The sequence below is a fragment of the Amblyomma americanum genome, chromosome 1 (genome assembly GCF_052857255.1).
Source record: "Amblyomma americanum isolate KBUSLIRL-KWMA chromosome 1, ASM5285725v1, whole genome shotgun sequence".
NCBI classification, from domain to species: domain Eukaryota; kingdom Metazoa; phylum Arthropoda; class Arachnida; order Ixodida; family Ixodidae; genus Amblyomma; species Amblyomma americanum.
In genome coordinates this window covers 108,274,003-108,301,497 of record NC_135497.1, presented here as the reverse complement: position 1 = coordinate 108,301,497, position 27,495 = coordinate 108,274,003, and the positions used below count along the sequence as shown (strand labels likewise).

The 27,495-nt window shown below is 48.5% G+C and overlaps 1 protein-coding gene across 1 annotated transcript in view; it reads left to right on the top strand.

Annotated features, from left to right (window-relative positions):
* The first annotated feature begins 18,563 nt into the window (after positions 1 to 18,563).
* The window catches only part of jp (junctophilin), a 92,594-nt gene continuing 83,662 nt past the window's right edge, over positions 18,564 to 27,495 (top strand). The window contains exon 1 of the mRNA XM_077646498.1: positions 18,564 to 19,120. Coding sequence (XP_077502624.1) covers positions 18,742 to 19,120 — 379 coding nt within the window. The 5' untranslated portion in view covers positions 18,564 to 18,741. The remainder of the gene's footprint in view (positions 19,121 to 27,495) is intronic.

Sequence of the window (27,495 nt, the reverse complement as noted above, 5' to 3'; positions counted from 1 at the left end):
TCCATATTGATAACATTCGGCCGATAGCTCTAACATCCAATTTGGTAAAGATTATAGAAAGAATTGTGCACAGCCGCCTATCAGCGCATGTTTCAGAAGACAACGCATTGAGCTCTGCCCAGATTGGCTTTCGCCGCGGATGCTCCATTTGGTCTGCCCATATCGATTTAGAGAGCAGAATCCGTCTTGTTATGCGCAAGAAAGAATATCAGCATTAGTGACGCTTGACATTGCTAAAGCGTACGACAGTGTTGAATATTCGATCCTTCTGTCTAATTTGGCATTGTTACACCCGCCATACTACATTTATGCATGCATCCGCGAATTTTTAACAGGACGGCAGTTCTTTTGCTCTGACGCTTCCTTCACCTCAGACACCTATGCCCAGACCAGAGGCGTGCCACAAGGTTCTGTACTTTCGTCACTTTATTCAATCTGCTGATGTGCGACATTCCAGTACACCCTGATGTTACAGTATATCTCTATGCAGACGACATAGCCTTCTTTGCTTCTGCAGCAGACATTCATGCCCTATATCGTTCTTTCCAGGATTACCTCAGTGCACGCGAGGTTTGACTGGATTCATTAAATTTGGTATTAAATGTGCACAAAAGCAGCGTGATAGTTTTTAAAACCAACATGCCTCTATATATATCGCTACACTATCGCTCGGACAGCATACCTCAGGTGGAATCGTTGAGGTATCTAGGCGTCATTTATGATGCCAGTATGGACTGGCGGCCCCACATCAAGACTAACGTTGAGAAAGGTGAGCGTGCACTAGGTAGACTACTACGAATAAGTAATAGGAAATTTGGCATGCGCCGGGACACGCTTGTACTTCTCTACAAAGCCTATGTCAGACCCATTTTGGAATTTGGCTGCATACTTTTTTCTGGCTCCCCTGAATGTAAGCTTCATCTGTTGCTGCTGTTAGAAAGGCGCGCACTGCGCCTCTGCCTAGGTCTCCCTCAATCAGCTTCCATCGCAGATCTGTACCTGGAGGCTCGTATTCCCGGCCTTAACTCCCGTTTTCACCTTTTAACTGTCAGTACTTTTTTGCGGGAATTTGAGTCGGTTCCTGGTGTGGCTACACCTATTTTCGTCTCGCACCCAGCTCTCTTTCTCACTCCTCATTGGCCAAGGTTCCTCCTCCCTCAAGTTGTTTTTACTCATAACCTTTTATCCAACATTGGTGTGGATCTCAATTTTGTATGCAGAGTTGGTTGGGCAGAGTCCCCCGTGGATATTGTTTTGATTATATTTTCCCACCTAATGCGAGGCATCTGCCTGCAAGGACATTTACTGGACTCCACTTTGATCACCTTACCCATTACCCGCAACATACTGTGATTGCTACAGATTCGTCTGGGGTCGGCCGGAAGGCAGCGGTTGGTATTTTTTCAGAGTCTCCCTTGTGGAGCTATTCGGTTGGAGTCCCGGATTACACAACCATATTTCTAACAGAGTTTATGGCTCTTGGGCTGGCCGCTTTAAAAATTCCCACAACTGTTTCTCAGGTGATATTCCTCTCAGATTGTATCTCTGTTTTGTTGGCGCTGGAGTCCACACGAAACGCTTTTTTGAGACGCTCACTGAGGTTGTTTATTCCTGGATGGGTGAAAGAGGTGCGCTTCGTTTGGATACCAGGCCACTGCGGTATTTAACAGAACGAAGCAGCAGGCTTTTTGGCAAAATCAGCTCTAAATGCATCTGTTGCCTGTGGCGTCCCTAACCTTGTTCTTTTCGGTATGACTCGATTTCAGCGTTTTCAGTTTATAACCGCCACGTGCAACGATCCCTTACTCTCTACTGTTGACTACCAACATCTTATGTACCCATGGAAGGCTCGTGCGTGTAAAACCCGGCAGTGTGAGGTAGCGATGACACTCATGCTGTGCAGGATTCCTCGTTTAAATCTTTACTTATGTAGATGCGGGTTCAGTCCCACAAACCTTTGTGCGGCTTGTGGTGAAGTCGAGACATTGGAGCATTTCCTACTCTCTTCTTGCCGGAGGTTTGCACATCAGAGGAGAGCACACCTAGAAATTCCCGTTACAAAGCTGGGTCTCACTTTGTCGGTTCCCCTCCTCCTCTCTTTCGGCGCGAGCGCCAGGGGTTTTGCATTGCATTAAGTTTGCGAATACCTCCACAATCATATAACAGCTACCGGCAGATTCCCTTGCTTATTGTTTCCAAAATTTTCGCATTTAAAAGAGCGTTTGGGTATTTTCATATATTTAATTATTTAATTCTCAGATATTCTCTCCCGATATTTTGTTTCTTCCTGTTCTTCTAAATTACTCTGAAATTTCACCCAAGGCACAATCATTAGCTTGACACCAGTGTTTACCCTATTCTATGGGGTGTCCCCAATGAACCCTGGCCGATCCCCCGTCGTAAGTATGTGCCATGTCACCAAGACGACGACGACGACGACGACGACGACGACGACAACAACAACAACAACAACAACAACGCCCTGGGTGGGTGCACTGGCGGCAAGCTAAACCTTCCTGCAGCAAGAGGGACTCGTTCCAGTTCTGGGAACGAACTAATGATGACTTCCAAACGCAGAGTTGGAGCACTTCGGGAGCATCGTTTTCTGCTCTTTCCGGAGCAACTGCATTCCAAACGCAGATCTGAGCCACAGATCGCGCCTTCCAATCGTAGACAGGGAGCGGTTGCCGAGTCGAGATTGCTCCATGGAGCAGTCGGGATTGCTCCGCCGAAATCGGTGGAGTCGACCGGAAGTTTGCGTGACATTCTTTTTCAGCGGCGATAGCGGCGCCCTCCATTTCCTGAGGCTTGTCGCGTCCGCCGCGCCGGCTCCTCTCCGCGCTCCGTAGCAGACGAGCAGCTTCGCCCGCCGCTATGGACTCAAAAGTGAATCGCGCGGAAAGCGCGGGCAAGCGCAAGGAATGACAAGTACTTCCTCCAGCAGTTCCCAAGCGCCACCTACATGCTCTGGCAAGAGCAAGTGTACTTCAATCGCAATTTCAGGTCACGTGCTCTGCGCCGGATTCAGGCGCTCCGTCACAGAGTGTGCATACCGCTCCGGACCTGCGATTGGAATTCACCATAAGTTTCGGGTGGCTGGTTGTGGCCTTTCTCCTTGCGCCTTTGCGCTTCTCGTTTTGTGGTCATAGCGCACGCGGTAAGGCCGCAAACCCGGGGTATGTCTGCCCAGTCTCCCGGCCAGGGGGGCTCCTCCTGATCGGCTTCCCTATCCCCTGATCCCGTGCCTTTGGAAGCTTTTTTGCGCAGCAGCGTCGGCAGCATCCCTGCTGCGCTGGTGCCTAAGGGTGGTGGCGCAGTCAAGATAACCAAACCTGGAGCTGTTCGGGCTGCACTCTAGTCAGCCACTTCTCATTACGAGTCAATGAGGTACGGCAGATTGGACGCTGCTGCGGAATTATTTGCAGATCGTCAGACCTCACCTGTATATATGAGATCTACTAAACTCATCATTTGACTCGCTTCGGGTAAGTCCATTTATTCTTTCCCATCTGGCATTCACGAAAGATATTGTTCGAAGCATAGATTCTTTCCTGACTCCAGCACAGACTCTTGAACTTCTGCCCGCAGCATGTGTCGTTGCTGTGCACCGCTGTAGCCTGGACGTTGGCAACATGCGGGTGCCTACTGAATCTGTGATTGCCACCTTTGCCGGCATTTCCTGCACACCTGAAATCGAGGCATGGCCTCTCATTTTTCGGGTAGACTCATTATCGTCTAGGCCTCTGCAGTGCAACAACTGCTGGCGCTATGGCCATAGCGCCGACGGCTGCGGTGTTGCAACTGTGGGAATGCTCATGCATGCAACGAGCACCTGCACTGAGCAGAACGAGAAGTGTTGCCTTTTGCGATAAGGCCCACACTGCATACTCCTCAAACTGTCCCTCTCGAACGCAGGAAACTCATATCTTTGAGAGCATTGGCAGGAAACGCTATTCGCGCCGAGACGCTATATTAGAGTAAAAGAACGGGCCCACGGTTGTGCAGGTGTAACCGCTCGTCAAGGAGTCACGTTAGACTCGACGCTGTCTCAGGCGATTGCGTCTGCTGTGAGGGCTTCCATGACTAAAATTGTTGAGCAGAATGTCGCAAGTTTCTCGGCATGCCTTACTAATGTTCTAGCAGCTCAGCTTACCCATGCCGTGCAGGCCGGTTTGGCCCCTCTCTCGACAGGTGTTCTCTCTCCTCTTACCCGTTCTACATTATCTGAAGCATCTCAGCCCCAGGAACGAACTACTGCCACTACCGCTGTACTTACCTCGGGCACTTCAAGCGATGTTGGAATCACCTATGATACAGATATGATGGAGCCTGATGCGCGGGTTCTCAAACGCAATGGGTCCTCCATCCCAAATAATTCTGTCTCTCAACGTAATCTACCAGAGCTTTCACAAGTTGTTCAGAGATTGCCAGATGCTGCTCCCGGTCTTGATGGTGTCACTTAAAAGATGCTCAAAATTCTATTTACGAGTCTCCCGACTCCTTATTACATCTGGTAAACTATTCTATCAAACACGCTTGGATACCGTCTGAGTGGGAGCTGGCCAAGGTGGTCCCTTTACTTAAAAACCAGGTAGAGGCTATAATTTTGATAATATTAGGCCTATATTTTTAACACCAAACGTGGTAGAATTAAAATAAAGGGTGTTACTACTCGTAATTCGGGTTGCGGACTTTGTGGACCGCAGAACTATTCTCAGCCCGTGTCAACTCTGTTTCCGGCTGCGATGTTCGACATGGAATGCACATGTTGATCCTGAGAGTCAAATTCTTCTTCCTCGTCGTCAACACCTGTACGCTGCTTTGGTTACGCTAGACGTCTCCGAAGCTTACGACAGCGTAGGACACTCCATCCTAATACATAGGTTACTGTCCCTTCAATTCCTAGCTTATTTATAGTTGCGTGAATATCTAGGCGTCATAAATGACGCCTAGATATTTCAGGGATTGAACTCGAGGAAGTGGTTGTAATTGACATGTAAGAGAGACCGCAACAGGATCCTGTAGAGGAAAAACAAGGATGGCGCACTTGGTAACATTTAACGTCAGGTGTACGCTACTCAACCAGCTTGATCAAGAGTACTCAAATACGTTTGCAGCTGAAGATAGAGGTAATGTATATCAGGCGCTAGAAACGCAATGTCGTCCGCATAGACGTAAGTGCGAACATAGCGGTGGCGAGGAATGGAGCTCAGCGGAATATCAAACAGCATAGCACAGAGGACAGCTGCTTGTAGTACACCTCTCGTTTGTTTGTACCTTCCTGAATGTGCACCATTAAGAAGAGCACCCCAGAAGAGTAGAACATCTAGCCGGGGGAATCTTGTACCCATTAGAAAACCGGCGGGTACCCGGCGGCGCTGGGGATCGAACCCAGCACCTCCCGAATGCGAGGCGGATGCTCTATTACCCCTCTATTACCGCAGTGGCAGTCATTAGCGATTTTTTATCTTTGCATTCGTCCCTCGCTTCGCATGTTGACTCTCCCACTTCAAGCACATTCTTATCCCTACTTCCTTCGCATTCGAACCTTGTTCGATTAACATGGGTACCCGGTCAGAACAGTGTAACATTAAACAAGATCTCTGATAATCTCGAAAAGGCATCCCTAAGCGGCCCTGTGCTACCTATCCTCCCGGCTGGCTACAGCGTGTATCACATCATCTAGGTTTCGGCGACGTGCGTTATTAAGCACGAAAGCCACGGCACTTTTAACATCGGCGGATTATCAACATCTCAGATACTCCTGGAGCAGGAAAGTTTGTCGATCTCGGTAGTATGAGGTATCTCTGACAAGGTTGAGCTGCCGTATCCCTGCTCTAAATTTCTGTCTGCACAGATCTGGTTTGGCGCTATCTCACCTTTGTGCATTTTGCCGTCAGCCTGAATCTGTCTGTCATTTTCGGCACCATTGTGGCCATTTCGCCTCTTTGAGAAGAAGGTTGCTGGAGGAGCCCTTGCAGCATCTTGGCCTTAGTTTGAGCAGCCCGCTCTTGTTGTCATTTGGCGCCACCACACACGGGTTAAGCCACAGATCTGTTTGTACCGCTGTTCAAAATTTCATGCTGGAATCTCGTCGGTTGCCTTGGTAAATGTTACAATATTTTCTTCTCTATGCAATATTACATTTTGACTTAATCAATTATTCTTTTCTTTCTCTCTCTTTTAATCCAAACTATTATCCCGTTTCAGTTCATGCCATTCTTGATGTATAGGTGTATAGGTGATGTATAGGTGGGCGGTCCTATTAGCGCAATACATTTATCATGAAAAAGATGGGGTCTCTCATGTTTTTTCCACAGAAATTTTCTCTTGGAGCCCCCCCCCCCCCCCCCTTCTAAATATACCACAGGTACACTTAGAGAGCCTGTATAAAGAATCGCTATCGCCTCTATAGAAAAAGTAACGGAAGGTGAATGGCGCAGCATTCAACAAAACCAGAAGTGGAAGCTCACATATAAAAAATCGGTTTCATGAGACAGGGTAGGCATCGCGGGGTCTGCGTGTAGAAGCCAGCGATGGAACTGCCTCTGAACCATCGCGGTAGCCAGAATACGCCACTTTTTATGGCGGTTAGGAATGCTTTAGCATCAGTGTCCTTACGTGCAGTGAAGACACCTACTTAACAGAGTGGCCGAATTAAGAGGTTGATAACAGAGAGCAAACTGCGCTTCCCTAACAGCCGGCGAGTAGGTGGAGCCTCCCTGTCTGCAGAGGCGTGTAAGCTACAGAGGAGTAATGCTTCAAAACGCTCAACTGCACTTGCGCTAATCTAACGGTACCGCGTCCATGGCTTCTGTACTCCATTTATATTCTCTTTGGACTGAGTCTAACACCTACTTAGTAGTCAGCTACTTGTGGTGTGCATGTCAGGGATACCGACCTTTTCCGGCTAAATCAAATTTTGAAAACAGAATTCGACTTACTCTTATCGCTTTTTTTGGTTTAAACCGAAAACTCCAACGCCAAATTATGACTTCTTTTCAACTATAGGATGCTGAGTCTTTTATGTTGTTATCTTCGTTTCTTTATGTTTGCTGTAGTCGTGTTTTTCTTTCACGAAAGCGCAACGGGTATTTTGCGAAAGTCCGCCAGTTGTTTTGGATGGTCCGCTATATATTGTATTCTGTGAGGGGCCGATTTATGGGGCGCTCTTGAAGAGGGTATTTGGAGTGGATCCAATTTGAACCTATTATTTCTTGGGGTTTTTTCATAGAAAAAAAAGTGTTCAGCATTGTTTTTCCATGCAAAATTTCCCGCAGAGTGTTATAATCGCGAGTTTGAATGTTAGCTAAGATACAGCTAACATTGAACGGAGCGCACGTGAAGGTGCGAAGTGCACACCGCTGCGGCGAGTAACGCTAGACGCGCTGGCGGTGAACGCGGCCCGCTCGCCCGTAGGTGCGTCGCTCCCATGAAGGTGCGTCACCAGCATAGTGGCTCGCCTACAGTTGTCGCTGGAGTATTAAAGCAGAAATTGCACTGATTAAATCAACCAAGACATCACATCGGAAACAACCGGGCATAAGCCTCTGATGGCCACAAGCGACGGGTACCACGTGGGGCTGTTGCGTCGCGGATTGTTTCAACACCGGATCGTTCTGGTCATTTCCAGATCGGCGTCTCATAAGCTCTTATGCTGGTGCTTACGTATGTCATGGAGCTGACAAAAATGACTCCCTGCGACAGAACCACACCGAACAACTGGCTCACTTGGGCATGTGCCGCCCCGGCAGGGCTAAGAAAATCATTTTCCACGGATACCTGTTCGACTACTCAAGGTTCCCATGCTTGCCTGAAGCGCAAACCTCACTTAAGAACAAGAACTCTACATTTCGTCTGGCCATAGTGCCGGCAGTGTCGTGCTCTGCGGAGACGACGCAACTTGCGGCGTGAGAGCTCAAGTTCAAAAATTCTTTTCTCGCTTTAAACAAAAATCACCCCCAGAAAAATGTCAGAAATGAAATGCAATAAAGTGTTTTACGTAACCAACTATTGTTTGTATTTTTACTTGGACCATCTCAGGGGGAAATTAAGGAGTGTTCTTCGCTCAAAACGCACTTTTCGCAACTTTAGTATTTTTTTACTTCGATGTACGCAGTTTCATCACCTCTAACATTTGTTATAAATAATAGACATCTAGAGAAACAAAATGGCTATTTCCGAATTTCCTAGAGAAAGTTGATACTTAAAACAAAAAACGCCAGAAATGGTAAATTTCTATTTTTTTCGATTTTTTCAGATATTTATATCGTATAAGGCTGCGTACTCCGAATCATATCGAAAGCCATAATCTGTGAAAATGTCAGTAAAAAACTGTGAAGCGTTTCTGAAAATTTGAATTTTTTATTAATTATTGAGCCTGGTTTATCGCCTTTTCTAAATATTCAAACTGCCCTCACCTCACGAATAATTTTTTTCGGCAAAAATATTTCAGGCTTTCATTACGCACATTATGATAAGCTTGCATGAATTTTTTTGAACAAATTGGAGATGGTCGCGCGGAACGTCTGGGACGTTTGTTATGGAATGACCCATTAACCAGTTCACGTTCTTTTAGTTCTGCATCATCATTGATAATTGGGTTGGGTGGTCCCGTAAAATGACGAAGTATTGATTGCGTGCATGAACAGCTGTTATGCAAATGCATGTATAAATGATACTGTGTGCACAATTTCTAAACACATGGTTTAGTAGGGCGGTGGTTATCCACGGCTTGCGTTTTTTCGTAGACCGTTATGTGCTTTGTTGCACCGAAAATAGCATAAATTTTGTACATTTAAAAAATATATCACAAGGTTCAGCTGTTATATTAATCGCGGTTACCACTTCACTTCTGTTCACGCCATCCAGACTCTGGCGAACGTTCGATAAGGTATATGAATTATAGCCTCTTAAGCATATTCTTTTCTGTTCCTCTTAACATGCAGTGTATAGATGCGAGCAGCCTGTGTCTATTTATATGAGGCAAACATCTAATGATGTCAGTTTCACTGTAACTCGTGTTGGTGCTTTTATTACGTCAGGGTGGAAGTCTAGCCCGACCCCCAAGTAACCATAAATAGCCCTTGACACTTCAGGGTCCATCATTTGTGCCCTGCAGACAACTATGGTATGGGATATTGTTATAAAACGAAGTTGCACATACATGCCCGAAACGCTTTTGCAAAAGCTGAATGAATGCATTGCTGCCGATTGCCTATGGCTCACATATTGTTGTTGCTTACCTGAGGTTCTATCCGAGGCTATCTTCTTCTTCTTCTTCTTCTTCTTCTTCTTCTTCTTCTTCTTCTTCTTCTTCTTCTTCTTCTTCTTCTTCTTCTTCTTCTTCTTCTTCTTCTTCTTCTTCTTCTTCTTCTTCTTCTTCTTCTTCTTCTTCTTCTTCTTCTTCTTCTTCTTCTTCTTCTTCTTCTTCTTCTTCTTCTTCTTCTTCTTCTTCTTCTTCTTCTTCTTCTTCTTCTTCTTCTTCTTCTTCTTCTTCTTCTTCTTCTTCTTCTTCTTCTTCTTCTTCTTCTTCTTCTTCTTCTTCTTCTTCACCTATATACTTTCTCCTCTTTGTCTTCCTTTTCTTCCAAGCTAGACGGGATAACATGGGTGAGCTGTCTTCCAACCTGTGCGGCAGCTGAGCTTGTGATTCGCATCCAAAAGTAAGTGAAAATCTGGCATATAAGCGCTGTACAACGCACCCCTGAATTAAGAAAAACAAACAAACAGTGTTAGCGGGGGTGAATCGGACCCCGCGACGAAGGAAGCGTTTTTTTTTTTAAACTTGAGCCTGCAGAAAGCGGCCGGTCGAAACAAATAATCATCAACGTTCTTATTACCATCGTTTCACAAAATTAGGAACTAATGCCGAATGAGCACAGCAGCAGAGACACAAAAAGCAGTCCAAGTGCTTAGCACACAATTATAACCGAAACAATAAACCCTGCACTTTCTTGCAGACAGAGCGTTTCAGTGTTCTGTTCCTCGCAGACCTCTCCGATGGCTGAATTTATTGGAACGTTATGACTGCTTTTCGTTGCCCACATCGCCTACGTGCTGCGCGACTATAATACTACCCGGAATCCCAGCATCATCAACTCGCTGCACTGGAGTGATATTCACATCGAGGCGCACATAAAGGAGGAATATGCGCCTAACGTCGCCTACCAGCAGGAATCTCTAGTTTGCGCAGCATTCATACGGCAGCCGGGGCCTGAAAGGGACATCACTATTGGGAGCGAGCTCTACCACTGGAACTAACGGCGCTATCGTCGATGTTACGCCGCAAGAGGGATCACGTGACTCCTGTTTCTGCGGTGGCAAAGGGCGCTGGAAAGAATTTCGGCGTTTAAATGTGACAGATCGTGTTATTCTGATTATTTTTCCTTGTCGCAGTGGTTTTCAGTTGCTGGATGCCAGACGTAGGCGTAAGAACTCGGAGCAAGCTCTGATTGCGATTTCTAAGAGGGAAAGCTGCAAGAATATTGATTATTTAAGCTGAGATTGCGCAGGAGTCCGAGTTCACACTGTTGGGTGTACCCTGCACTTTCTTGCAGACAGAGCGTTTCAGTGTTCTGTTCCTCGCACCAACGCCGAAGGAGCTGGCTGACACACACGTCTGAAGACTGCTCTCTGTATTCCAAAACCTGGCCTCGTCCCCACTACTCTACTCGCCTACTCTCACCGACTTAACCACACCGACTTACCGGCACCTTGAACCTAGGAATTTTCTCTTCAGCTGGATTTAGTAACCTGGTGTCCGCTCGCTTCTGATTATTGGAGTAGCCTCTTCAGTGTTTAGCTGCGGAAACACATGCGCTGAATGACGGCTGCGGATTTTTTTTTTTTTTTTGAAGCGATGTTTATTGCCTCAGGGCATAAAAACTATGAAGTGAGAGATGAGTAAGATGTCTTAAATAAATGAAAAAAGGTGCGCTGATTTGTAGAAATCAAGAGGTGAACGATGATATGGATCCTGTGTCCGGGCAATATAGCAATCCGGATTGTCCGATGAGAGTCCCACTTCTGCCAGGTGCCGAATTCCTGCGGGATGGGTGTCGCTAGACGATGGATGTCTTGGTAGATTTCTGGGGTGCGACTGACTCGTCGTATTAGGCGTGTGTCGGAATGTTCGCCACTGCACCGTATTAGCGGTGTTTTTATTTATACAAGTTACTAACAGGCTCCTTTTACATTGGAGCATTGTGCGAGTGGGGCAGTATGCACGAATTTAGAAAACAAATTCATTAACATTAAGAAACATAGAACTCATTCTGCGACAACTCGTTCACTCGGTGCGGCGCTTTGTTGGCGTAAATGTAGAATTTATGACGCGGATGGGCTGTAAACAGGACCACAGAGCCATAAACACGAAAACTAAACGGCCTGAGACACATTGCAAAGCAGAGGAGCGGCGCATGTGATCCCAATCCTCCTTTTTCATTTTCCTGTGCTGCCACCTCGCGTACAACGCTGGAAGCTCACTGGTAGGGTACTGCGCGCCCAACCCGGCCGGACTGAGTGCCGCTGCGGAGCACGTTTTGTTGGAATCTGTCAACGATGGCGTGTCCTGGGCAGCATTTGGTACCTGGAGGATTTCTAGGGTTGACTGATGGTTTGGTGCGAAGTCCGAGGCAGGCTGTAGTGCCCACCGAAGAGCAAATTCTTCAGTATCTCCGATCATCCGGCATGCGATGCGAACACCAGCTAGCAAGGGCCGCCGCTTCAGAGATGAAGGCTACATTCGGAACATAATGTTCAATGAAATATCCCCGATCAGTGAGGTTGGCGTTTTCCGCTGTATATGCCTGCCATTCATGAAAGGTGGATACTACATCGTGCACGCCGTAGTACAGAAAACGACTGGGGACAACAGTTTTCACAAGCAATCGCTGTGCTCACGCGCTGCAGAATAGCTACACGAGATATAAAAGCACAAGCGTACTCGCAACAAAGCAGCTCTGTTAGAATTTCACTGTATTTTCCCACAACACACCGCTGCATAGGTTAAGCAAGCATGCGCGTCCCTAAAGACGAGCGCGAGAGGCGCACATTAATCCATTCCGGCGATACCACGCAGAGCTCTTCATCATGGATATGGTTCCAACACACGCATAACGCACCTTCTTCTTCTTCTGCCTCTTAATACAAGGCACATACCCACACGGGGGGATTGGCCAGGGTGTAGTGGCATAAACAAGGAAATTTCCATAGGAGATTATGACAAAATTTTAGCACCATGCGTGAATGCTCTCGTAGCTTCTTTTTCGTTGCCCGCTCCATCGCGCGTTGAAAGCGGCTCACAGCACTTGCCCATTTGGCATTCTTGCTTGAGAAAGCAAAAAGCGTCGGAACGAAGTCTGGGTGCCGCGGTGACATTCGCGGCCTTCCTGCCCATGAATAAAACACTTCGTGATAGACTGCACACGCATTTAAACACAGTACCTCATCCGTACCTGTCACAAAGTGATTCCCGCACAGTCTTGACGTGCTTGACGGTGCCCAAGGGCGGCACGATCGTCGAGCCGGCGAACTGCTTTTATCCACGCTTCGCGTCGAAGGCTGTCCCGGGAAGCGCTCGGAAAGCGAAAAAATCCGAGTTTACTTCCCTTTACATATTGGGCATTGCTGCCGTATGCAACACATTTCGTAGGTATCGCCAAATGCGTCGCGCTGAATGCCCGACGGCTGCAGCAACGCACCCCGCGTAGGAAGCCGGTTTGTTTACACTTCCACGACCGGTCTCGAGTGGAGCGAGCGACCCTTCCAATATGTTTCGCGACACCGCCGCCAGGGGATGGGCGCATGCGCAGTCGCGTCGTGAAAAAGGCGGATTCCTTCGTCACACGGGCGCTGCCGACGGATGCCGCCACGGTAAGTCCTCGCGCAGACCAACCAGCTAAAAGGGGGATTTGGGGAAGGGGTAAGGAGGATGGGTCTTTGACCCCACCTTGAGAAGTCTAAAATACCTTGTGCCATGGCGCTGTTTGGCCATACATACCCTTGCGGCATAAAAATCCATAATCACCATCATCAAAAGGGGGATTCCCCCGTGGTCATCCCGATGCCCGCAAGCTGCGAAGTTGCCAGACACGCGAAGAAAACGCCCAACGCCAAGGAAGGGGCCGTTTGTGCCTGCCGAACAAACACTCTCCTCCTCGCTGCCAAAGTCAGTCCCAACGAGGCCTCCAGAAAGCGTGACGTTTACGTCACGTGATGCGCGTTCGTCCTCGGCGGGGAGGGCTACATCGCCCAGTCTCCGACCTGTAACTAAAATTATCCTTGATTTTAGGTCCCGCCAAAGCGTGCTTTTCCGCACTATTAAATGATTAACGGGAAAGCCCAACCTGCCGTAAGGGCTTTTAAAGGAAGACTGTTCCTCCAAACAGCCTCACATCTTGCAAACGTTAAGATATGCGGAAAAGCATAGAACCCTTCCCTTCAGTTTAAACAAACGTTAGCCATCTGAGCCGCTTGTCATACACGCCAAATATATGAAAGCAAGTACATACAGAACAAAATCATGTTTCCAAAAGCATAACTACGTGAACTGATAAGTTCAGGCATACAAAAAAAAAAAATCGGTGATTGCCATGGTTGTTTCTGCTTGGTGGCAGATTACCATGAACACGATTCAAACGCTGCGGCGAACTACCCGCAAAAAAAAATGAACTAAGCTTCGCTGAAAACTTGCCACAAAATAGACAAAAGAAAAAAACGGGAACGCCGTCCGTTTGCCTCATAAGCTGTTCAATTCTACTAGGTCATCTTGGCTGCGAATGAAAACTGCGCAGTTTTCAGCATTCCCGTGCCATGGAAAACGAGAGCCGTTAACGGCGGCTCATTTATGGGTGCAGCGTAGAAAGTTTCCTTTTTTATTCACGTCCTCAGAGATCAACCAAACAAAAAAATGGTGAGTTTTGCATGTCGCAGGAGTTGAAACCAGTCTGGTCAGTCTGTCATCTATGAGGCTCCTGACTGCTGCTTTTCCATTTCTGCGTCAAGTAATGCAACAGTATTAAATGACCCGCTACGGCATCTCCTGCGAGTCAGGACCAGAGGAGGGCATTTGACCTCAAAAATCTGACCCTCACCTCAACCTCAAAAAGAATTTGCCGACCTTACTCGACCTCAACCTCATCAGTTGAGGTTGGGGTCTCCTTAGACGCCCTCACCTCACTTTTCCTGAGGCCACTGCTGACCTCACTCAACCTCACCTCAACCTCAAATTGTGAGGTTGAGGTCGGCTGCTCGACCTCAGAAAACAAACGAAAAGCAAAACAAAAGTGAGTAAGAAGTTTTTATGTTAAAACAATTCTGAGAATCCTGTGAGACAGGAAAGCCAAAATGATGATGGTATTATTTAATAAGGTGTGTACAGACACTGTTGGTGTGCACGCAATAGGAGAAGCTTATAATCTGGGATGAACCCTCACAGAGTATATGGCCTGCGGGTAGGGGTGTCCCATACGCGGTTACCACCACTACGTCGGTGAATACTTTATGTGTGTCAATATTTGGCAACCTGCTTCGTGTATACTTGTTCGTATTGGAAGCCTGTCGCTCAATCACGCACGAACCGGCAATTGACAAACACAGCCCTTCTACACCACCTACCAGAAATTGGGAGGAGGGGGGGGGGAGGTATTCACGATACTCGTCGATGTACTTTCCAATGCGACGGTTATGCACACGCATATCAGTATATTTCGATGTTCTAGCTCTATCCGGCATAGCGAGAATGCTCTTTTCAGTCCTCTGTATGTTGCCTTCGAAAACACTTAACAAGCTGCGACTGTAGTACACCAACAGAGGCACGTTGTACTATGTCTGTGTAGAAGCGAGCGGTTCCTTTTATTAATGCGAAAGCTTTAAATGGCTCACTTTCAAGGTGATATCAGCAAAAATGTGTCCGCAAGAAACGGCGCCATGCGACATCACGAGCCGACGAGTCACGCGATGAAGATGACGTCACGTAGTTAATTATTTCTAATTGATATAATTATATTACGCTAAGACTAATTAGTATAATTAGTGGCGGCATCCTGTCGGTGTGATGTCATACCAGGTCACGCGACTGCGATGTCATGTGCCATCAAACCTAGTCACGTGACGACGCTGTAATATGACATCACACTCACGTGACAACGATGTAATTTCTCGTCATACCAGGCCCCCACCTACCCCCAATCCAAGATACATATGGATCCCACATTACTACACATGCGCGCATAACGCATTACAAAGAGTGCCCACAACCCGGTACACATTAATGATATTCGGATTGTCCAGCTCCAGCAGGTAAACGCGCCAGTTCTCATGTAGGACATACTGAAAAGATCATGCAACGACACATGCCTTTGACTCTCGAGATGATGGCGATGATGAGGATGCTAACAGTGTATCCTTATGAGCCCGGGGAAGTTTGATAGACCGCTGCTAAATTAAAAGTTGTCAGAATATTGATTAAATATTGTACATTATCCAGCAACCGAAGACAATTATTTTGCGGGAAAATGAGAATACGTGCAGCTGATGATGATGATGATGATTTTTATGTTCCTAGGTGGTCAGGACCCTCCCCCGTTTCCGCCACTTCCCTCCAGGTGGCGATGGTAATGGTTTCGAAGTCCTGGGAATTCTCCGATGACTCGGTGAAGCCGCGGCATTTTGAAAGGGCTAGATTACGTCGTCGAACACTGTGCCAACTATTGAAATCACACGGGTCAAAACAACTGGCCTAGAGTGGGTTGCGGGAACCGCTCTCTCTATCAAGAGCACCGTGGCTCTGTGCTCAAATTTCCCCGCAGCGAAATCTTTTCCCGAGCCCCCCCCCCCCCGGAACAAAAAAAAAAAAACGCCTAAGTACTCATTAGCCTCAACAGAATTCTGGGCGCCATTTCGTCAACCAGTCTGAGACAAGCTGCTTGAAGTCAGTCACTTGTTTTCCTTCAAAACTGAACTAATCGATGGTACACCAGCATCATCGACATTTTTTTACCCACGATCACCGCGCGAGCATTCTGCGAAGCTGTTTAAGGTGAACGATGGGTCTCGGCAAAACAGTTAAAGGAAAGATAACGTGTAGTGCCTTGTCGTCTGCAAGGCAGCTCCGCCAACCTAACTGATCCCATACGAGAAAAGAAAAAAAAAAGAATGCGTAGAAACATACAAAGAAAAATTGCACACCAAAAACAGAAGCGAACAACAGTGCGCCCCATTAAACGCGATATTAGAAGGTTTGAAAAAGCGACTCAGCAGCACAGCGCGAGCATATAATCCGTTCCATTCCCACATCTTCATTAAAAGAAGGAAAAGGAACCGGGGGCAAACGAGAAGTTATTCGGAAGGATAAAAAAGTGAAATTATATTTGCATCTGCTTGCATTACGGAACGGGAATATACAGAAGTAGTGTGAGATTCGAAAGGGGAAGACACCGATCAAAAGCTTCGACGGTGTTATACAGTTTTTTTCTGCTTCGTTCTCTTTTCATCGAATCAGCATGTGTCCTTGTTAGGAACTAGCTGAATCACATTCTCTCGCCTGTGCCGACTGCTCCAGTTTCTGTTAAGTCAGCTTGTAATGTACAGCAAGAACCCCTTTATTCGACTGCAAGGCAAGAGCCATGACGTCAGCGCCGACAAAGAGCATGAACACGAAGCAGTTTGCTAGGCGCCATCAGCGCTGCGACGAATTTATTGCGTGCTTGTTAAACTGAACTTAATTGTTTGCGGCATCAAACAAAGCTACCGTGGGTCAACGTGAGTTAGGTGCTTTGCGCGCTCCCGGGAGTTTGAGCCGGCCGGCAGGCAGCTCGGTGCTCCGCCAGCGGGGCAAATGGGAGGGAGAGTGGCGTGCTGTGACAGCAGCACTCCTTCCGGGAAGACCAGAGGGGTGCGTCTTCCTGTAGGCTCGGACTGAACGGGCATGACGGCGCAGCACCGGAAGCTAAGAGGGAACTGTGGCATCCGGTTGTCCACACAGGGAAACCGAACACCAAGCGTCACAGCATGAACACTGCGGTGATGCGCTGCAACTCCGCTTCGGAAGCGGCACTCGTCGGAGTAAGACGTGGCAACTGCAAAAATCTCGACCTCAAAATTTCGACCTCACTGAATGACGACCTCACTCAACCTCAAACTCACGCGTGAGGTTGAGGTCTGATTTGCTGACCTCACTCAAAAAATTTCAAGCCGGCGCCGACCTCACCTCAACCTCACCTCACGACATGAGGTTGAGGTCGACCTCATGAGGTTGCCCACCTCAGGCCAGGACCAGTGTGCACCTGCGGGTCTAACGAAGATCATATGAAAGTAAAATCATAATGAAATAAGTTGGCTGCTTCTTGCTTGACTGGGGTCTAACAGAGTGACGGGTCTTCTCCGACACAGCTCTATAGCTTTTGCGGCGTTTCCACAATTCATCATCATCCTGACTACGCCCACTGCAGGGCAAAGGCCTCTCCCATGTCTCTCCAATTAACCCTGTCCTGTGCCAGCTGCGGCCCCCTTATCCCAGCAAACTTCTTAATCTCATCCGCCCATCTAACTTTTCAACAAGTCGCTAATTAGTCGCTGAATTCTTTATTGTGGTCCTCGTGTCAACAAGGACTGCATGCCGCGGCCACACAGCAATATTTTCTGAAAGAACCTTGAGGTTCTGAAATACTCGTATTTCAATATGTACCTCATAATTGATTGTATTTGAACGTTTTAAAACTATCTCGCCAGGGGCTGATTTATGGAAAGGGCGGTGGGCCGGTTTTACGTAGGAAAACCTTGCCAACAATGTCGCAGAAATACGTGGCTCAGATAGGAACACCCCCTCGAAGAGTTACCCAAAAATCCGTCCCTGTTCTTCGTACACTATAGTTTCGAAGTTTTAACTTTAATAATAGCTATGCGTCGTTTCCTAATTTTGACAGGTAGGTCATGTGACTGACAAATCGTTGCTGCTGGAATGTAGAAACGACTTGCCAAGCAAAAAAGTTAAACTGGGCGCACAAACGGTTGTTCTGTGCCGGGAGGACAATTTGGATGATGCTGCAACTATGTCTGAAGCTGTGTACGATGTCACCGCTATCAGTATATGTCATTTTGATTTCGCTTCTAGCTTTATCTATTACTCTTTTGATTTTCAGTATTACATAGCCGTGGTAGCTGCTCAGTTTTATCTTTCAGCATTAAGTGGGCTCTTAGCTAGTTGATATAAAACCCAATAAAAATGTGGAGAAACGAGGTTAAGACAGCCGATTTTTGTGCTAAGGTTATCTACTGGAGGCAGAGAAAGATTTTGGACTCATGGTAGAGCAGTTACAAAGCTTGGACGGCTCACAAATACCGCAGAAGAAAGTATGTCGCATTTTTGCTAGTCCACGCAGCGAGGTGATCTCGGGAAGTGAAAGTTGGGGTCCTCCGAGCGTGAAACAAGTCATTCGACGCGCCCCGGCGCTGTTCCCCGCCGCGTGGATCTCCAGGGCGTCGTCGTGTAGGGCGGTGTGGTGCCGGCGGGCGCCGAGCGGCGGCGCTAGCGGGCGTCGTCGGCTGCCGCACGAGGGCGTGCGCCGCTGGCGCCTCGCGCGGCGGAGCGGGCATCGGCGCGTCTCGCAGGGGGGGCGGCCGCGCAGACGGCGAAGCCGCCTGATCTGTCCTTCGAACGACCCCGAACCAGTGGGAGCACGACGGCGACCGGAGAGATGTCGCCGGTGGCGACGGCCGTGCCCTGCTAGAGCGAGGAGGATGAGCGGCGGCCGCTTTGACTTCGACGATGGCGGCACCTACTGCGGCGGCTGGGAGGACGGCAAGGCGCACGGCCACGGCGTCTGCACGGGCCCCAAGGGCCAGGGCGAGTACTGCGGCTCGTGGCACTACGGCTTCGAGGTGTCCGGCGTCTACACGTGGCCCTCGGGCAGCGGCTACGAGGGTCAGTGGCAGAACGGGAAGCGCCACGGCCTGGGCGTCGAGACGCGCGGCCGCTGGCGCTACCGCGGCGAGTGGACGCAGGGCTTCAAGGGCCGCTACGGCGTGCGCCAGTCGCTCATCTCGGGCGCCAAGTACGAAGGCACCTGGGCCAACGGCCTCCAGGACGGCTACGGCTCCGAGACGTACGCCGACGGAGGTCAGTCCTCGGTGCCGCCCCGACCTTGGGCGCCAACTATTTTCGCGCTAACCGCGGTGACCGTACCTGGCGTCGCGGCCTGTAACCATGGCGACCGAGACGCCCTGCTGGCCACATCCCTGGCCTCTCGGTCTGCCTGGCTTCCACCTCGCGGCAACACCCCGCCGATCGCCCGGCAGCTTGCACAAGGCCCGCTCAAAAGGCAGTCAGCGTCGGGCTATATATATATATCCAATAGCGCGGCGTGCTCTTTGGCAATAGAGGGGCGCCCCACGCCCAATCGAAGCCGGCCTCCACCGCTGGGCCTGCCGTGACAACGACGACGCGATGTATTCATGATTCCCACCGCTGCTTGCCCGGAACGGCAGCGGCGCAGACCGCGGGCGACCCGTTTTGGCCAATGCATGGAGCCAGAGTCGATGCGCGAGAATCACATGGGTGTCTGCAGCACGGACCGGCACTTGCGTGCACGATTCGCGCGCTTTCTCAAGTTACACCGTCGAAGCAAAAAGAAAAAAGGCTTGTTTCCCGTGCGCGCCAGTGCACAAAGCAAAGACATGCACGAATCTAGACACTAGACGAGAGCTTTGCACTTCTACTCTTCCTTCCTGTGCGGCATGTAATGTTACACGTAGTCAGCACTTTTTTTTATAACAACCGGGCTCAAAATGTGGAGCTCCTTTTTAAAGAAGCTCAGTACACCTTCGTTCCTTCAGGAAAACGATCGCAGGTTGACTTTATTGTAAAGCGTTTCAGTGCTGTTTTGATTACCTACTTCTTTACAAAACGAACCACTACGCGAAAATGTCACCCGCAACTCACAACGTTCGAGCGCATATCAAATAAAATGTTTCGTTGCCGCAACGAAGAGTGCAAGGTGCGCGCTGAAGTCAAGGAAACCTAGGGCATGGCGCATGCTTTACAGGTGCGAGCATGTGTCAGTGTTCCACAGCCAGGGGTGCACGGCGGCGAAATACTGCCTTAAAAAAAATGCTTAAAAGTTTATGGCGCCAGCGGGCGAGATTTTCGCGCTGTCGTCGATCCCTGTAAATAAGACATCGGAACGTTGAACAATGACGGGTGAATAAAGCGCTGTTCAGCTGGCATGCCGAAGTGGGGAACAACGCACGCGCTGTCGTTATCCCCCCAAAACCTGGTAGGTCACGTTTCCACGGATTAGGCAGAAACCACAGCGGAGCCCCAGGAATTAAGAAAACGAAAAGTAGTGGCAACGGAAGGCTCTCCCGTTACAGTATTTACCTTTGCGGAGAGCAGCGAAGCGCGCAATTCATCGATGTTTGACATCTAAAAGCCAGACCGAACTTTTCTGTATGTGCGTGTGCGATGGTAGCACGTATACCTCGCTTTTCGTTTCCTTTTCGGCATACCGGCGAAAGGAAGCATTGCGGGCAAAGCGGGACTCGCGTCAGCGGCGGCACCAGCAGCAGCGAACGGGTCGAACCGCACCCTCAGCTCCTGACGCGGAGGGGTGCGCTCTCACCTGGCGGGCTCCACAGGGCGACTCGAACAATCAAAGTGGGCAGCTTCGCTCGGTTCCCCTTGCGGTCGCGTATGCCGAGCCGCGCTATTTGCAGTAGCGCGCCGGTACAGTGGGCGCCGACGCATCGGAAGCAGGAAAGAAGAGAGCGAAATCTCTGGCCTTGCGCCCCACAACGACGCGGCGCGTATATGGTATACGGGGAGGGGGAGGCTCATTACTCGGAGATCAGAGGAACTCCCGGCAGTGCACCCACATTGCCCACGCTGCAGGTCGTGTGTCGATGCTTGAACAGCTGTACTGTTTCTCTTGTTTGTGCTGATGCTAGCCCAGCGCCTGTCTAGAACTGCCTGATTTCGTGCGCCTGTGGTTTCGGAGAGAGTGCGCTCTTATACTGATGTGGCTGCGCTTCGTTTCACCTGCATCAGCTTAGACCTCGGGGCGGAGCCACTCACTTCTCTTTCTTCAACTTTCCAAATTATTCAAATATTGAGTGTTTTTGTGAAGCATGCGAGTTGCTAGCCATAGGGAAGGAGGTGCACCTGCTGTTGCCCCCTCCTTCTTCCTGGCTTGTTGCTCACTATTCTTCCCGTGGTGCGTAGTCTTTTTATTCCATGGTCGCTGTGGCTAGCGTCAGCGCCGTCTGGTTCTGCAGCTTTCGGGTTGAATGTAGTCTGCTGCGTGTAAGGATATGAGAGGCGCGTGGGATAGGTGTGTCGCTTACGTGAAATAATAAATAGGTGTTAAGGTTGCACGAGTTCTGTTACTGAGTAAATATAATTGCAAATTCTAAATTGGCTTCGGGTGCTGCACTTCATTTCGCATATGTACACCTGTTTTCAAAAAAAAAATATGCCGGCCTTTCACAACTCGCCCAGGCAGCGGAAGGGTGTGTTGTGGGACTTTAGTAGCGATGCTGTCACTCTGAAGCATTGCGCAGTGAGCATAGAACAGTGAATAGGCAACACCATCACAGGAACCAGAGAGCTCGCTCGCAGCATGGTCGGCTTAATCACGAGATGCCTTGCGCATTTTGTGCGTACGATGCACGTCTATTCGTTTGTAAAATGGGGAGAAAAAACACGTCCCAACTACGAATTTCTTCCGTTTTGAATTCAAAACGTGCGCATGTTGCCGAGTAACGCGACGCATACTTAATGTCTACTGTCTGCTTTTCACTCTGTTTCATGTCTGCTAGCAATCGTGTAGAGAACGCCGTGGGTGGGTAAACGCTGCTATAAGGAAAGCACGCGCGCACTTTTTGGAGTGGTTCAATATTATCGCTTGTCGAGAAAGGGCGAGTAGCTTCTAAGATGTGACCCCGGAGTTGCTGCTCAGCGTCGATCGGTTCAGCAAGGCGGACGTAGAAAGCCCAATCGAGCGACGGAAGCCATACGAGCTCGGCTCTGCCTGTGCGCCACGCATTTCGGGCGGAGCCATTGCAACCCGCCGGTTGGTTTTTGCAGTCCTAAGATTCAGAGGAACAAGCCTGCCTATTCTGACACCTGTCACAGCCAGTGGCGACACTGACGTTCACGCCGGCCGTAAATGAAGGCAAGACAGGTGCTTAGGCGCGCGCTTTCTTCGCAAGCCTGCCACCCCGACGTAGTTAATCCCGGCTGAGCTGAGCGGGAGGAGGAAAGCTTACACAGCTATATTATTGTGTGTATCGGCGATTCGCATGAGTTGATATTTATCTACCGGTATTATGCGATTTGAGTATTATCTTTTTCATTTATTACGCCAATCGAGTTTTTCCACAAAGAGCGGGAAAGCTACCTCCCGCGCATGTTGTTACAGTACGCTGCGGCTTTTCTGCCTGCTGCGAAATTAAAGGAAGCTATGCACATCGCAACATTTTTCCAGACTAGCTGAGTTGTTCTTTATTTTTTCCCCAAACAGTGGATGCATTATTTTTTATATGCACAATAGTACTTTTTTACATTGGACTTCTATTAAATAACGCTTGGTTAAATGAGACGCCTCGATGACCTGAGCAGTGTGCAGAATTAAGACATACGAATGAACAACCGAAAAAAGAAACAATCACGCATAATGAAATATTTGCAAATGACACTGAAGAAACAATCAGAATTAAAAAAATGAGAAAAAAGACCACACTAAATAATCACAAGCGCTACAGAAGCCAGGACATGAACGCGTAAGCAGATAAGAATCACTTCCGAGCAACGGGCTATTAGCGGCAGCTTCCTCTTGTCGGGAGGGTGAAATGAAGAGAGAGCGCGCCATCTTCATCCCCCAAGTGGCGCGGAGGCGGCGATATTTTTCTGCCCGAGGCGCCTTGTCGCTCGATGCACTCGCCAAGCTTTCCCAGAGGCCTTCCATGCAGACGTTTTTCTCCCCGTCCCAGCCCGAGCCAGAAAATTGGGGCATTGACTGAAACAGGAAATCAGGGCCAGCGCTGCCGATTCACGGCGCCGCGGCGGGGGATCCCGTCTTGGCATTTCTTCCGTGCGCCGAGCTGCCGCTGACAATGACAAACGAGCCGGCGCCCCGGTGCTCCGGGGCTCGGGGAAGAAAAAAGAACGCAGACGGAAGGAACGTCTGCCGCACTTTGCCCCAAACGGAGCACACCGCGCATTGCGCGCCGACCCGCGTCGGGAGCCAGCGGCCCTGTCGTCAGCCTTATTTAGGCGTGTCCCAGCACCGAGGTGAAGAAGATTTTCGCCTGTCGAGTAGAGCGCGACGCGCAAAATGGCTTTCGCCTCGTCTCTCGTCGGCGCCGCCGATGCGGCCTCCGTGTTCGCGCTCTCGCGGGGCGGCCGGCGATTTGTCAACGCGCCGCCCTCGAGCGCTACGGTCCGAGCATGTGCTCTTGACCTTGGCAGAGGAGAAGGCTCCGCGCGAAAGGGGGAAAAGGGGGGAGGCACGCTAGGGAGCGGACCCGCGGACGGGAGGCTGGGCCTGGGTGACGGCTCACGGCTACGCGAGCGGCGCTGTGTTCGCGGCGTCTCTGGCTCTGCTTTGCGCTGGTTGTTATCTGTTGCGTTTTTATAGCTGCGGGCCTCAGGCACGTCTCAAGATTCGGGGTGATTTCCGTGATTATCTTTGTTCCCGCCGTGTTTGAGTGTGTCTTTTCACGTGCGACCAGCGAGCGGTTTTCATGTGTCACTAGGATGAATTTGTCAGGGCCGATGATGAACGTCGTTTGGAGTGGCACGATGAGCTTGTGTCGTCGATGGAGCGGGAGCAGTTCACCTGATTATAGTTCTCTGACGAATCACGTATGTAAGCCCCGGCATCAAGCGCAACGGCACTGGATATAGTTTGAGTTTCGTCATTGGCAAAATGAAAAAGATACGCATGACCTTTCTCGGTATTATGCAGCAGTGTACAAGCTACCAACATCTGCTATCTCATATGCCTTGTGTTCGCGCTCACAAACGCTGTCTTTGTGCAAGATGTCAAGCCCGCAGCTCGATATGTGCAAAGCCCATGCACTGTCAGGAGCAAAAGTGGTACACACTATGCGAGCGTCGACTAAACTGCATTGCAGCGCCACGTTTCCAAAGTTGTAGATTAAGAGGGGCGCGATAGATCGGAACCACAGGCACACATGCCGGCCGACAAAAACAGTAATCTTTTCTACTGTCCCGACGCCACGCGTTGCCGCGATGTGGCGGTACGATGCAGTTGAGTCGAAGCTCGCGTGGTATAAACTGCTTTCGCTCCCGACAGTACACATAAATGCATTTCGCATGTCCGATGGCTCAGACTGCTCGGACCAAAGCCCTATTATAAAATATGAAGTTTCACTTAGGTATTCATACCATCAAAGCCACAAGGTCTTTCCAATCACAACAAAACTGCTAGCGTTTTCACATTTTCTGCGGTATATTTGAACTAAAATCCTTGAGTCGTTATATGAAAGGCGCGATAATATAATATATATTGTTGAAAACTGACTCTTATTGTCCAGGAATAATTATTTTTTTGATTAATTACTGACGTACTACAGAACACTGATGGCTTCATGACCGATCACAATCACATAGCAGGAGGTAAGAATACAACCAGTTTAGAATAATCTTTAGATACTTTTTGAGGTTTCGTCTTGTGGTCACGGCATAAATATCATCAGGGAGATCGTTAAATGTTTTGGCACCATAGATACACACATCTAATAATAACAATAATAAGCGATATTAGCCCACGTGTCTCTTAAATTGAGGCGGAGCCTATTCTTGAATCTAGTTGCACACACAAACACATTTAATATAATATCATAGATAAACGGTATTAAGAACATGTGCTTGATGCCAGAGTTTAGAAAGATGTATTAGTGAGGGAGAATAACTATTTCCAGCTTTGTAATATAAGCATTTTCTCTGAACTCCGACGTCAAAAACGAATGTGCTTCAGCTGCCCAGTTAGTTTCAGCCTATTACGATACAATATCCATATAATGCAGCTGGTACCTACTACGAATAATAAATTGAAAATACTCATCGATTTTTGTGAGTAGACTTGAATCAGCAGTCACTGTGGTTAAGCCAGCATGTATTCCTGTAGCAATAAGGAGAGAGGTGAGGATGAGGTATGGTAGAGTATGCGGGATGTAACGTCCCGAAGCTGCACGTGGGTTATGAGGAAAGTCGTAGCGAAGAGCTCGAAATTAAGTTAGACCACCTGGGGTTCTTGAACGTGCACTGACAGCGCTCGGCACGTGGGCGTTTTTTTTTTTTTTAAATTTCACCTCTATCCAAATGTGACCGCCGCGTCCAGGATCCGATCCGACTATTTTAGCAGCAGCCGAGCGCCAAAGAACTGAGCTCTGGGATAAGGCAGGCACTATTATGTGAGGCGAAACATCAGATCAGCTTGAAGGGACGGATGTCACACGTTTTCGTATCGCTTCACGTTTGCAGCAAGCAAGGTCGCTTCGCGGAAGAACGTCGTGCAGGCCTATAGAACAGTAAGGGTTGGGCTTCCTTGTAAACTTCTCGTTAATGAGGGAAAGCGCGCTTTGACGGAGCTTCAGGAGAGAAGCAAAATGCTAATACAAATGTTCAGGAGGAAAGGAAGTGCGTTTTAACTGCCTTACTCTCGACGGACACGTGAACTTCGCCGTTGGGGAAATGATGAAGGGCGGGATCAAAGAAGGCATAAGCAGAAAGAGGTGCGATTGGGAAGAATTCTGGATTAATTTCGATTACCTGAGTTCTTTAAAGTGCAGCGACATCGCGTAGCACGCAGATGTTTCTGCATTTCGCCTCCACCGAATACGATAAAATTTTATGACACATCATACGGTGAGAGGAGTGAAATTATGCAGCGAGCTGGTGAAGCTGGAATTCAGCAACGGGAGCAACCAAAGGCAGGCATAACATTGGGTGAAGTTAAGCAGGGGAAGAGGTCCAACTTTCCCCTGAATATAACGACTGAAACGCATCGTATGTTGTTTTAACATAAGTGCGGGATCTCGTTTTTTCGATTATCGGTCCACTCATACGCTACAGAAAAGTGAGACGATGGCTTCAAACATATTAAGGCATGGTGGGACAGATGCTGTAAATGTTTGTATGAGTGGTTCCATACTACTTGGGAATTTCTTGAGTTGTTGTGTCTACTTCTATGCTATAGTTATATAGTTATTTGCATCATCTACTCTTGCCGGACTTGTTGCTTGGTAAAGAGAGGCAGCATTTATTGTATTTATTTCGCAGAGAGGTGAACGCAAGGAAAATGCAGGTGCATTAAAATGTTCTCACCAACTGAACCGCGCTTTCAGGTACGTGGCGGTGTGTCCACCTGCAAAAAAATCTGTGCTTTCGCGCATTATTTCGTGCTTAGCAATGCTAAACCGCCAGCTGCTTCTTTTTTGGCGATGTGAACTTAAAGTTAAAATATCCACATTTGGCCTGTGCTATGTTGAAACATCCACAGTATTTTAGCCTCGATCTTACAGTGAGAACAAGAAAAAATAGCATTATTTCGTTTATAAATGCCTTAAACCGCATCGTTACCGTTTCGACAGCCAATTAAGACATTTATTTCAGTTCTACGCTGTGCATGGACGTCTAAAAGTCTCACGGCCTCCAGACTGCTCTTGGCTCTTCTTTGGTCATCTACTGTCCAAGGCTGTGTCGTGATTTCTTTACGGTTTTCCGACCATCGCTACGCAAACAGATGTGTGTGCGTCGCTTTCCGATTTACGACCGTGAGCGATTTATGTTTAAATCTGTTTGGACAGCGCTTTTACTAAAATATATGACACTGAGATTGCATGTGTTCAATGTCACCATACTTTTTCGTTCTTCAGATAAGCCACGTAGGTGTTTTACGTTCGGGAGGTCGATACAGGGATGATTGTATAGTAGGCAAGCGATCCTCCGAGCTGATATATGACTGGTTCCATGTTACAAGCCTATCTTGGAAACGTAGCACATCACCTACAGAACTTTGATGCCTGAAATACTTTACGATATGCATGCCTGCAACAGACTCATCAAGCGCATAGTACTTATGTATTATTGAACTTATGTGTTATCCGGGTGGTTTTATTTACTCAGACCTTGTTTTTCCCGACAGCGAGACATTGTAACATAGGTAGCATACATTCACATTTGTTTCTTTCTCGTGAATACGTGTTTCTTCCAAAAGTGCCTCTTGTCCTAAACCGGAAAACTGTATTTTCATAGCGCATACCTTACCAGACTGCTGACGTGCTTCTGGACTCCATCACTAGATTTGTTAATATTTAGTTTTTCTCGCAGTAATCAGAAGTCGAATTCAGTATGCTAGCAGCCTAACGTTTCAAATACAATGCTGCACGAGCTGTAGCCCCACAAAATCGAGGTACCAGGCTCACAACCCGGGCTCCGTTTCGCAAGGCCTCGTTTTCAGTGCCTCTGCA